General features: G+C 40.8%; 1 protein-coding gene across 3 annotated transcripts in view; it reads right to left on the bottom strand.

Moving 5' to 3' along the window:
* Window positions 1-12364, bottom strand: part of upf1 (UPF1 RNA helicase and ATPase) — a 47831-nt gene that overhangs the window by 12948 nt on the left and 22519 nt on the right. The window contains exons 3-11 of one of the 3 annotated variants that reach the window (XM_078424166.1): window positions 12248-12337; window positions 10457-10624; window positions 8912-9092; window positions 8244-8405; window positions 7533-7617; window positions 6637-6744; window positions 4099-4207; window positions 2595-2754; window positions 1443-1561 (exon numbers count right to left, since the gene is read on the bottom strand). In XM_078424166.1, the coding sequence (XP_078280292.1) occupies window positions 1443-1561; window positions 2595-2754; window positions 4099-4207; window positions 6637-6744; window positions 7533-7617; window positions 8244-8405; window positions 8912-9092; window positions 10457-10624; window positions 12248-12337 (1182 nt within the window). Of the gene's footprint in view, window positions 1-1442; window positions 1562-2594; window positions 2755-4098; window positions 4211-6636; window positions 6745-7532; window positions 7618-8243; window positions 8406-8911; window positions 9093-10456; window positions 10625-12247; window positions 12338-12364 lie in introns of all 3 variants that reach the window. The other 2 variants (XM_078424167.1, XM_078424168.1) reach the window with 2 other exon arrangements.

The following is a 12364-nucleotide window of genomic DNA, read 5'->3' as shown; positions in this document are numbered from 1 at the left end:
AATACCGAAGTGTGCATCACAGCTTGGTTTGGCAACAGCTCTGCCCTAGGACACAAGGAATTGCAGAGTTCCCAGTCCATCACACAGACCAGTCTCGCCACCATCACTTCATGCTGTCTTGGAAAAGGAGCCCACACAATCAAAGACCGTTTTCACCTGTTCATTCCAGTTTCTCTTCTCTCCAGTCGAGTTGAAGATACAAAGGCTCGAAAGCACACAGAGACTACTAAACTGAACTCCAATAAACTAGGGTGTGTCCCCATCTTCAACCTAGCTCACAGTGACTTTGGACCTTTTGTCTGCAATTGTAATGCTATAATGCTGCAAGACTATATTCTGCACTCGGATATTTTTCCTCTTTGCACTACCCGTTGCACTCGTATATGACTTGATCGCACTCGTGTAAAGTCGATTTGACTGGCATAGCATGCACAAAGCTCTTCACTTTATCATGATACATATAACATTAATAAACCAATTCCAATATCACGACTGCAAACAAAATGACAGTGTCAAACCAGGCTCCTTGTGCAACTGTGAATTTCATTGCACCACTATTGATGGTTGTGCCTAAAGCTGTGACTATCCTAATCTCGGAAATTGCCTCCCAAAATGTCTCTGGCTCGCTATCTCTTCTTCTGTAAGACATCCAAAGCTGATGTTCACACATTCTATTAACAGTCAAATTACTTGAGCAGAGTTGAGAGGGTAATTGACGCTGATGTAAAGGTCATTGGAACGATCTATCTTTTGTTTAATAAAACACACAAGGGTGACGTAGTGGTGCAACTGGTAGACCCACTGCCTAACAGCGCCAGAGATCCAGGGTTGTTCCTGACTTTGGATGCTCTCTGGGTGGAATTTGCAACTTCTCCCTGCGCGAGTTTCCTCCGGGTCCCTGGTTTCATCCCACATCCTAAAGACGTGCGGTTTGCAGGTTAATTAGTCTCTAAATCGCTACTGGCACGTAGGGAGCGAATGAGAAAGTGAGACAGCATAGAAACCATGTAAATAGATGACCAATGGTCGCCTTGGACCTGGTGGGCTGAAGGGCCTGTTTCCATGCTGTGTCTTTAAACTAATCTTTAAACAAACTGAACATTCAAATAACCCACAATTTGCATGGCTCAGTTCAGCAAGTACAAGGGATTGGGGGGGGGGGGGGGGGGGGTTGAATTAATTTCTAGATTATATAATCAGAAATCAGGATCCAATCTGCGTTCTGCAACTGCAGTAGGTGATAGTGAAAAGAGGATGATCTAACAAATGTTGAGGAAGATAAAGTACAGTCAAGAATGGACAACTCTTTAGTCATCTCCAAGTGGTGATTAGCACAGAACCTACACCAGTCTTTATTAAAATGGAAATTATATTAACATTACTACTGTATCACAATTTTTCCCCTCCAAGTTTGTATAAGCACAAAAGCATGAACGACTTACCCATTGCCCTGTCTGGCCAAGTGGTAGACTATAGTGGCAGAGGTGACAGTTTTGCCAGTGCCTGGTGGGCCTTGGATCAGACTGAGGGGACGCTGGAGAACAGTCTTCACAGCATAGACCTGTTGGAAAGTTTAAAAAGCGTCTCAGAGATCATCTTTCAACAGTCATGTTGTAGCTTTGCCTAATGCAACTCAGTGCACTAATTGCACTCCACTTTTAGTACATAAGCTGCCACAAATCAAACAGCAGCATTTAGTTCGCAGTTACAAAGTGTTTCGCAGTTCATTTGAGCAGAATTTCAGCTGTTGCAGTATTTATATACGATTAAAAGCACCACACACTGCTCTGTTGTAACCAAAGTTTAAATGGATTTAAACACTCACGACAGCCAGACATATGCTACCGCAGTGAGTCACTCATTACAAAACTGCACTGCTCTTTATAAATGCCAGATTCCCAGACAGGAAAATTAAAAAGATAAAACCAGCAATGTGGAGCAGATTGGAAAACTGCTGAATTCACACTGTATCGCTGTCACCAGCCACACAATCTCACATCATTGCCTGCTCCTGGTGCTCAAACTGATCAGAAATCTGAGAATTTGCACCAATGTACAAACATATACCAGGTATTGAAAGGTTACAGGCAGACCTGAAGCAGATATCGACTCCTCCCAGTAATAAAAATAAATGATAGGAAATGAACATTGTCCAATGGTGACGGGCAGCTTGTTTTATTGTGCACACACAGAATGAAAACATACGCTTGGTTTCCTTTGTATTTGCCTCAATCCCACCCAGGGCTGCCAATCATGGCAAAATGTGGTGATTTCTCTTTTATTCTGGAACTTGCTGCAAATGTAAAGGAGACTGTACCATGAGATTTAAGAATATTGGATAGCTGGCATTGCAATACAATGACAATGCACGTGCAGCATGTTTGTAACGGATGGGTTATGGAACTGCTTCATTTCCAGGTGAGAGTGAAACTGGCCCTAGCATCGTACTGTACACTTTACAATCAGACCACGTTAACATATGGGATCTGCAACAAGTCCGATCGAGGGCAGCAATTATATACAAGTTTCCTTTAATGAGAAGGAATTAACAAGTCAAATGCACTATTAAACGAAAAAGTACTCAAAGTGCCTACCTGTGAGTGATTGAGGTCTGGCAGACCATGAGCAGTGAAGCGTTTGGGCAGCTGGCATTTAATAATCACATCTTCCACTTCGTGGCCAAGCAACTTGTGGTAAATGTAGCCAGACACAGAGGTCTCATCCACTGCAAAGGTTTTCAGTGCACTCTGCATTCTATAATGGGCAAAAAGTAAATGATTATCTTGTTAACTTTACAAACCAGGTAACAACATGAATTCTCATTCATCACATCAGCACGCTCACCTTCACAGGGAAGGGCATTAAGTACAACATCACAGAGACCCTGCATAAGACAGTGACGGGACCAATCTTGGAGTACTATATGCAGTTCTGGTCAGCCAGCAATAGGAAGAATGTCAATAAGTTTGAAAGGGTGCAGAAGGGAATTCACAAGGATGTTACCTGGGCTGATGGTCTTGAGTTATAAGGAGGTTGGATAGCTGTGACATTTTCTTTTGGAGCATAGGTAGATGAAGGGTGACCTTTTTGAAATGTACAAGATCACAACTGGCTTGGATAAAGTGAACACTCAAGTCTTTTTCCCAGAACAGAAGATTCTCAAACAAGAGGGCGTGAGCTTAAGGGGAGATATTTAAAAGGTACCCCAGGGGCAATTTTTATAAACCAGAGGGTAATTCGTATCTGACTAAGGGGAAGCCAGAAAAGGTATGCATCATTTTCTAATTACTAATTAGTCACCGAAGATTTAATAAAATACAGAAAGTACAGAGAAATTAAGAGCAAACAAAAAGACCGTCCAATTTATCATGTCCATGTCAAACACCTCAAAGACAGAGCTTGTAAAGAATAACAAAACAAAAGTACAGGTACAGAGTTTGGTTTCTGTGGGGCTATTGTTGGATTAAATTGTAGCATTTGTTTCTCAAGTCAGAACATTCGGCACTGCAGTAGATGACATCCTTCTGTGCTGTTAAAATTCTTTTGATTCTTTTGCACAATGAAGTACTGCTTCTTGAACAGTGAACTCTCATTACCATACAATAGAAATGCACCCACTTCAAAGTACAACGTACAAATTTTATATCTTCAAATGTTGCATCCTACAGATGAACATTTTCACATTTGCCGCACAGGGATCAAGTGCAACAATACCAGCTGCTAACTCGGTTACACAAAACAGAGCTCAGCTTCACGGGCAGCATGCCCACAGCAAAGGGCTATCCTGATCCAGTATCTTTTGATTCTTGCATCGCCTTTCACTGAACAGCCCACTTTGTTTTTTAAAGGAAAAAAAAGCTTACAGTTCTCTACAAAACTCAAACCATTGGTTAAAATATCCATCACATCAATTTTACCATTGCAACTGCATGGAATCAGAGGCAAATAATCTCCAAGTTAACTTGTGACACCACACATGTACTTGTTACTAGTGATGGAGTGAACTAGGTTTACTGCAGCAAACGTCAACCCCAAGGCAGAAAATAAAGGTTGATGATGCCACGTTTAAGGGAAAAGGCAAGTAAACTGGCAACTTACCTATCAAATGAAGTTGATTTCCAGACAAAATCCACCTGGAAGTTGTGAGTGACTTCAACGGGAGCTCCAACGCTGCTGCGGAGCTCAATTGCGATCTCATCCCCATAATCTGCATTGGTAAGTTAGAGACAATTCACAGCCTGACGTGGTCAGGCCTAACAATATCACCCTGCAGCTGTTCTCCCATTTTGAAATGACCTAAATCACACAACTTAGAAGTGCAGATTCATGGAATTGTTTGACAGAAATATGCGAACCCAAAAGCAGATGAATCCGAAATAAGCAGTACAAAATGTAATAGTGAATCTTGGAATCAGTCTGAAGAAGGTGAAGACTAAACAATAATGGAATGCTATTACTTGTTAATGAACTAAAAGGGCAGTCGCACACAGGAAGAGTTGTAGTCCACATATTACTGAAACAAAATTAATGCAGCACAAAAATACAAGTCTGAATGGAACAGGGGTTTCGGACCAGACAAAGTGGAATAAAAATATGATGGGGTCTCAAGTGGTTAAGAAAGTTAGCGACAAAGAATCAAATGCTATAACGATAAACCAATAAGGTTGTTTTGGTTGAAATGAGGGGCACATTGCTGGGAGCATATTATTGGCTCAGAAACAGGAGATAGTAAATATGAAGGGACATCTGACTGATGCTAAAGTGTAGCAGTAAAGGTAAAGGGATTTCAGCTACTCTGACATTAAAAATGCAGATGGAAAATTCTTAAAAATGCAGATGGGGGCATTACTGGACAAAACTTGGCAATTGAAGCTTGGCAGGTGGTATCGACAGGTTACTTTGGTGGCATGATCATAATTTACTTGCATCGTTTAAAAGGGGCTGTGGGCAGGACAAAAGGGATAAACAAGACAACCGCAGGTCAATTAGTCTAAAAATAGACAGAAAGCAAGCAGATTAGTAAAAAAAATATGTGGGACTATTCATTTTTACTAAAATGGGCAGCAATTAGTCACGGTGTCAATATGGATGTCAGGGAAGTTCACACCCGACTAACGAATGCATTGTTTCAGATGGAGACAAAGAAGATCAAAAAAGCAGTGTGGTATAAGAAGATAACTGCAGATGCTGGTACAAATCGAAGGTTTTTATTCACAAAATGCTGGAGTAACTCAGCAGGTCAGGCGGCATCTCGGGAGAGAAGGAATGGGTGATGTTTCGGGTCGAGACCCTTCTTCAGACTGATGTCAGGGGGGCGGGACAAAGGAAGGATATAGGTGGAGACAGGAAGATAGAGGGAGATCTGGGAAGGAGGAGGGGACGGGAGGGACAGAGGAACTATCTAAAGTTGGAGAAGTGTTGGATTCAGTGAGTTATTAAGGCATTCCGTGAAAAAAGGTGAAATTGCTTAGAAGTTAAAAAACCTCATGGGATCAAAAGGAAAGCAGCAACTTTGGGACAAAATTGGAAGTTGGGAAACTGGGGTTCCTCAGGAGTCTGGGCTAGGTGCATTGCATTTTGAATCGGTATCAAACCACCAAACCACAGGAGGGTACCATGCGCAGTTTTAGTAGCAGAAATGCAAGTTTACCGTTGTTAACAGGGCAATAGATGTGGAAAGATTTGACTTTTTTTTCACTTGTTTCCAGTAATCGATGAAAAAAAAGTCAGGAATCAAGTCATTAAATGCCGTGACTTTTAAGACTGGGAACAAACATTTGATTTCACTTTTCCTTATAAAAGACAGATGACAGTTGGACAGAATACACCAAATACATCAACACAACAAATTGTTCAGTAAGAAAAATAAGCGATCTGGAAATGGGTATTAGGCCAAACGCTTATCAATGATCAACTCTTAGATAGGAGGAATAGGCAGACATGTTTGCGTGTTGCAATTTCAATTGAAACATGGGATAAAAAGGACCTCAAGAGTAACTGAATTTATCCCCACTGTGCCTTGCAGCCAAATTTGTAGATGTCAGCAAGCTTTTCACAAACATCATTCATCCCAAAATATAGCAAATGAGGTAGTGCTTAAAAATTTGATTTGTAATGTAGGTACAGCGGCCAAATTGTGCAACAAGGTGTCCAAAACAGTGACATACTTTGATCTATTTTACAGATATTCGTGTAGAAAACAAGGGAGAATACCACAGTTCTTATTTCCTGAAATGACACTGCGCAGAACGAAGATATTGGAGTTATACCCATTTCAATTCTTTGAAGATTTGCTTATCCCTTTTCACACCTTCGTACCACAATTCTGATTCTGCTCCCCCCCCCCCCCATCCAAAGGTCTTGTCAGACTGCATAGATATATTTATCTGACTTCCTACATTATTGAATACCACTCAGAGAACAAATGTTGAAAAAAACCACAGGACTTTTAGTCCACGAGATTTTGACAAGAGATAAGCACGTTTCATCTAAAAGCTGGCACATCTGATAAAATAGCACTGAAAAGAGCTGTGCTGGATTGAGACAGATGTTAGAGGCAATCCTTATCATTCATATATAAACAGTTTCGCAGAGACTTCAGTTGTACAACAACCATAGGTTAAATTTGTAAGATACAAAGGATACTGTCCGGGACTTTAATCACGTGTCCAATTCCTTTCCACAGAGGTGCAAGGTCACCCTTATAGCGCAAACAAATCTCATCTCCTTGCATCAGCCGCATGTCTGAAGAATAAGAGTGATGGGTGTTAGATGCTCGTAGTACAGAGTGTGGCACGCCACTAAAATGCATTTGCAGCATTTACTGGCTGCTCCAACTGATCCACTTCTATACGTCTGTTTAAAAGCTAAGATTACTGCAAATTATCCCCAACCTTAAAAAATCAGTTGTTAAGGCATTGATCTAGACACCCTCAAGCACATTCCCACAAGTTGTGTGGAAACCCAAAATTAGTTTGAATAATTACCCAACCACAGAAGCATACTGTTCTTAAAATCCAGATTTCTAACAAGGAAATCGGGACAAAGAGGAAGCCAACTAAATATTGTTCTCCATCTTAACCTAGATGAACAGACTCCATCTTTGTTGTTCCACTATTGGATCATAGATGACGATAATCTATAGTGTTAAGAATTGTTTAATTTCCCACATTGTCATAAAGCTTTATCTTAACAGATACAATGTCCAATTCTATAAGCTTCAAAATTTCCAGATTGACCAATTTATAGGAACACCTGGCTTGGGTATTACTAGCTTATCAAGAGCAAATGGCTGCCCACACGAGAGTATTGTCCTTACAATGCAGGGGTCCCTCACATTTTGCCAACCCCTGTAGCCAATGTTGCTCCTCACCCGGCATTTCCCATTTTCCTCCCTACTCCTTGGCATAGAGACGTTTTGCCTGTTTGACACTAGAGCACCCCACAAAAGGTGCAATGCATTTGAAATACAAATGCTTACAGTGGCCCGTTCCTATTTCTCTGAAAGTACCAATACTAATCAGGTCACTTACCAGAATCAGTTTTTGGTAGGGTAAAGTATGCAATCCTTTTCTTGTTGAGACCCAAGTCCCATCTGACTGTGATGTTGTCTTGAGTCTGAAGTCAGAAACATATCTGAACTCACTTAAAAATTCAAAGAGTGAAGTAATTGTGCTAACAATAAGATCACTCCACTTGAAATAAATAAAAATGGAAACTATCAGCCACACATTCTAATACATCTGGAAAAACATCAATCCATTAATGTTTATAGAGAATGTGGCAGGAAATTTGGTAGCTTTTGTCAACGAACATTTGGAGTGTAGGTACCATTTTGATAAATACATACTACACAATCTCCTAGACTTTATATCTACAGTTAAGTGAAATGGTCTGAGCAGAGTTTTGTAGCAGCTGTCACACAATTTCTATTCTCATGTCCTCGGGCCAGTAATTCCATAAATGTTGGTGGTGTACCTGGCCATGCAACTCTAATGATGCATGTACAGTGATCTGTTATAATAAAACCATTGCCTCCTTGCCAAGCTAGATTAGTATAGTCAGCAAAAAGCAAATCAGAGTCCCACTAGCTTAAGTGATCCTTTGACAATGTATACTTAATCCCACAGAGACACCCCCTTTCAGAGTTATCAGCGAGAGGGCTGAAATTAGTAATGCTGATAGTATGGAAAATATGTAAAAAAGGCTGCCTCTTTTAGACAGCGATTTCTGCTGTACAATACCTGTGATTCTTTCAACTTTTTGTCATAATCAGCCTCCAGCTTGACCAGTGGCCCAAAGATGTTCTGGTATTGATAAGCATCTTCATACCGGAGGAGGACATGCTGGGGTTCCTCATCTACTCCAGGTTTCTCCAAATCTTCAAGAGTAGCAGATGGATTATCCTAAACACAGAGATCCCATTATACAAACATAGAAAGGCATAGTCAAAGTGATTAAAGCATCACCCATGCTATTTTATAGATTCTGGTGTGACAATTTCTAACCAAACTAGAACTTCCAAAGACAAACTAAAGTCATTGTCGATACTTTGGGTAAATGGATACAAATACATATTACAGTGCAGGGAAACTCTACCCAATGCCTATTATATCTCCGCATCCTGAAATTTGGATATTTTCCTTGTAGATTTCAATGACATTGCAATAATCCCCATGCCCACTCAGACACTGATCTTGGACGACACCCCCCACATCTAGCTAGCCTGTATCAGAGTCTAACGCATTGTTGAAATGGAATTGAACATTCTTTCCTAATTTGTGCGCGAAAGACCGGATGCATGTCCAACGAACCGTTCATCTTGATGCACTCTTTCCAATTATTACAAATTATTTTTTTGACTGCTAGATTGGCGTTCATTGTACCAAATGCCACATTACACACTATCTACCTTCCAGAGTTCCTCCAGCTTGTTGATCTGCTGCGCTGTGATCTGACGGGCTCGCAGTTGCTCCTGCTCTGAAGGAATCTTCACTAGCCAGGACAAAAAGCAACGATCCTGGATTAATGGTTGCCACTGTGAACTGTCCCAGTTGATGTCCTTCAGGCTGCTCTGACTCGCACATGGTTGCCTATAGATGGAAAGCAAATGAGCACAACATTTAACAATATTGTTTATGCTCTTTTCCCAAGGCACTGAACAACGATAACAAAATTTAAGACAATTCTTCAGGAAATGGTTAGCTGAAGCAAAACAGAGTTCAATCATGGCAAGCCTTTAAATTTATCATTTACTACACCCTAATTTGTCTCATTATTTTGGTGAGTGCGTTACGACAAACATTAAGACTGCATCATTCCTTAACTATTGCTTCAATAGCTCTTCTTGTGCAAATTAGTTCAATGAAAGCATCTTCTAGTACCACAGCAACTTCAAAGCTCCACAGGAAACAAATAGCTCGGGCACTCAATATCACATTATTTTCTGAGCTTCGTTATTATACAAATTAAAGCACAAGTTCCTAATTATAATTTTAGTTTACAAATGTGATATAAATAACCTTACATCTTGGGTGTTGGAAAATGATATGTTCTCAATACTCAAAGTGCAAGGTAGTGTGTTTGCATTTCCACCTCCTGCCAGTTATAACTCAATTTCCACCACAAACAGAAATACATTTGGAGCCCTCTCATAAAGGAGTGATGATAGAAAGAGGCCAAACCCGAGTCATGGATCACATAACCATTAAATCCGGTGGTGGGAGGAGGGGTATTTTCAGTCACAGGCTCGTTAATTAGACTACACCGTCATGCAGGCTCAGATTGCTATCATGGCAAGTGTTGTAGAGAAAAATATTCTTAACTTGACAAAGCAGTAATCCCAAACATTTTGGGAAATACCGAAAGAGGACTAATAGAATTGACTAAAGGATCACTCTAAGTAATGAATTTTGAGGAGCTCCAAGGCCAGAACGCAAGCATTAATGGGGCAAAGGGGAGGGGTGCTGGTGGTTATGTAAAGAGATATGGACCAGGAAGGGATTTTAAATGAAATGTGGGGAATGTTGAGCCATTAATCACGAGTAGGTGGGACAGAGTCAAATTGATGCAAGATTTGAACAAAGTTTAAAATAAGCCGAGCAAAAGGTGTACAAGGAACTCAGTGGGCCAGGCAAAACCTGTGGAGGAAATGAACAGACGATGTTTCGGGTTGGCCCCTTCCTCAAACGTCTGCAGAAGACAGGAAACTAAACCAACTTTAGAGCAGACAGATAATGTAACGGTTTTAATGTCAAATGAATGAAGGCAGGGCAATCAGACAAAATGCCAGGTGCAGGAAATAGACAGGCTGTACAAAGAGGACAAAATATTTAAAGCACAAGGTTAAAAGTACATTGCATTGGAATTATATTTTTCTGATAGTTGAATGTTCAGAGTAGAATTAAGTCTGAGCATTTTTAATCAGCTTTTTTGTATCCTCAGCCCACTTGCTCACCTGCACAGTAGCACCACCACAGAGTCAGCCTTGGCAGGAATAAAACCAAGGAGAAACACATTCCTGCAGCCACAGTTGTAGCACTCCAGCACAGTCTCTCCCAGTGGTCCATCTTTATGCAGAGTCACCTCCTTGCACTTAGCTCTCACCAGATGGTTTACAATATGGCTGCAACACAAGAATGTTAGAATGAAACCAAAAAGGCAATTACAAAACTTCAGAACGTAAAGGCGAACTTTTAGCAAGCCGATGAAAGTGTTTCTAAATACAATTAAAAATTTAAAAAAATTGGAAGACCCACAGACAAAAAGAAAAAGACTAATTATTCAGAGCAACTTTCACAACTTCACCAATCTCAAGGGCCCAGGGTTGTAGCACAACCATTCTACAAACATAACGATGTCAGTAAACCACCTCTGTTCGTTCATCTTCCAAAAGTGGTATGGGATTAGTTACAAGAGAATGGGTTTCTTTTAGTTCTATAATTGAAAGCTGGCACTCCAGCATACAGCTGTATCCAAGTATCACACAAAAGTGTCACAGTAGGTTATGCATTCAAATCTTGGGTGGGAGCACCATCAGTGCAACAATGGCCCACAAGAAGCAAGGAGTAACTATTGAGCTCCACCTAGTCTTGCTCCACCATTCAATATGATAGTACTTTAACCTTAGTGCCTCTTACCCACACCAAGCCAATCTCCCTTAATATCCAACATACACAAATATTCTTTTACGTGCATTGCATCAAGAGCAATGTTTAGAAGATTCACTGAAGCCTCATCTCCAAGAGTTTGTTGAACACAAACCTGGGATAGAGAATGAATTCAGTGAATCGTACAATGCTATCAGCATCCCACTACAGCAAGCTTGGCTACTGCATGGCACGTCAGAGAATAAAATAAACATAATTTTCTTATATTGTAAATTTACTCCAAGAATAAATTTGACCACTTAGTAGAATTCTCCTCCTCCACTCTATTAGTCACTGCTCTGACAGCTCACATTCCCCTCACCATCTGCCACAAAATAGTTATCATCCAACATGGCGAAGCAACGCAGCAATATAATAGGTGACTATAACAGATTAACCCTTAAATACTGGAATCTCCATTTCATGGCAGTCACGATGTTGGATGAAAATATTAAATAAAGGATTGGCTTGTCTGAACATTGAAATCAGTCCAATTAAAATGTGGGGAGAACTTTATTCATTACTAGACCAAGTGGACCCGTTGGATCCAAACCTCTCCTGCATTGGTGCAGCACCCCCTCCTCCTCTCTCTTCCCCCCCCCCCCCATCCCCATCCCTCCCCCTCAACCCTCACACCCCTCAACCCTCACCCTCACCCCCCCCCCCCACCACCAGTCAAACTCAAGATGCAAACAGTGCATTTCTTACATGTGGTTACAGTTTATCACAGCTAGATTAACACCCAACAAGCTCAAATGATAACAGAGGGATCATTAGTTGTGCGTAGTTATTAAGTCCAGGGAAATTTAGTTGGTACAAAGTCCGGCTAAATGAGAGTATCTCATCTACTTACTTTATCATAAATTCTGCTTTTCACTGTTAGACAACAATCAGTCTACACTGGTGACTAATCTAGCTTTAGTGGTTTGGATCTCCCAGTGCACATGAATTCCCCAATCCCCCAGGACCTAATTAAGGATTCATAGTTGAAAGGATCATCTCTCCAATGCTTAGTTAGCCTAAATTTTAGTCGTCAAGGCCAGAGTGCAAACCACACAATTGGAGTCAAGAGTGCAGCCGAAACGAGACTCCAAACTCACCTGCCAGAGGTGTTCCCACGCCCATTACAGAACCATTTCTTGCTGGTATTGCAATAAACTACGCAGGCTGGATCATGAATCCCACAATAACTGAAAATAGAACAGAATGATAGAAAT

This window comes from Rhinoraja longicauda, chromosome 28 (assembly GCF_053455715.1).
Source record: "Rhinoraja longicauda isolate Sanriku21f chromosome 28, sRhiLon1.1, whole genome shotgun sequence".
Lineage (NCBI taxonomy): Eukaryota > Metazoa > Chordata > Chondrichthyes > Rajiformes > Arhynchobatidae > Rhinoraja > Rhinoraja longicauda.
This window is presented reverse-complemented; position numbering and strand designations above follow the sequence as displayed.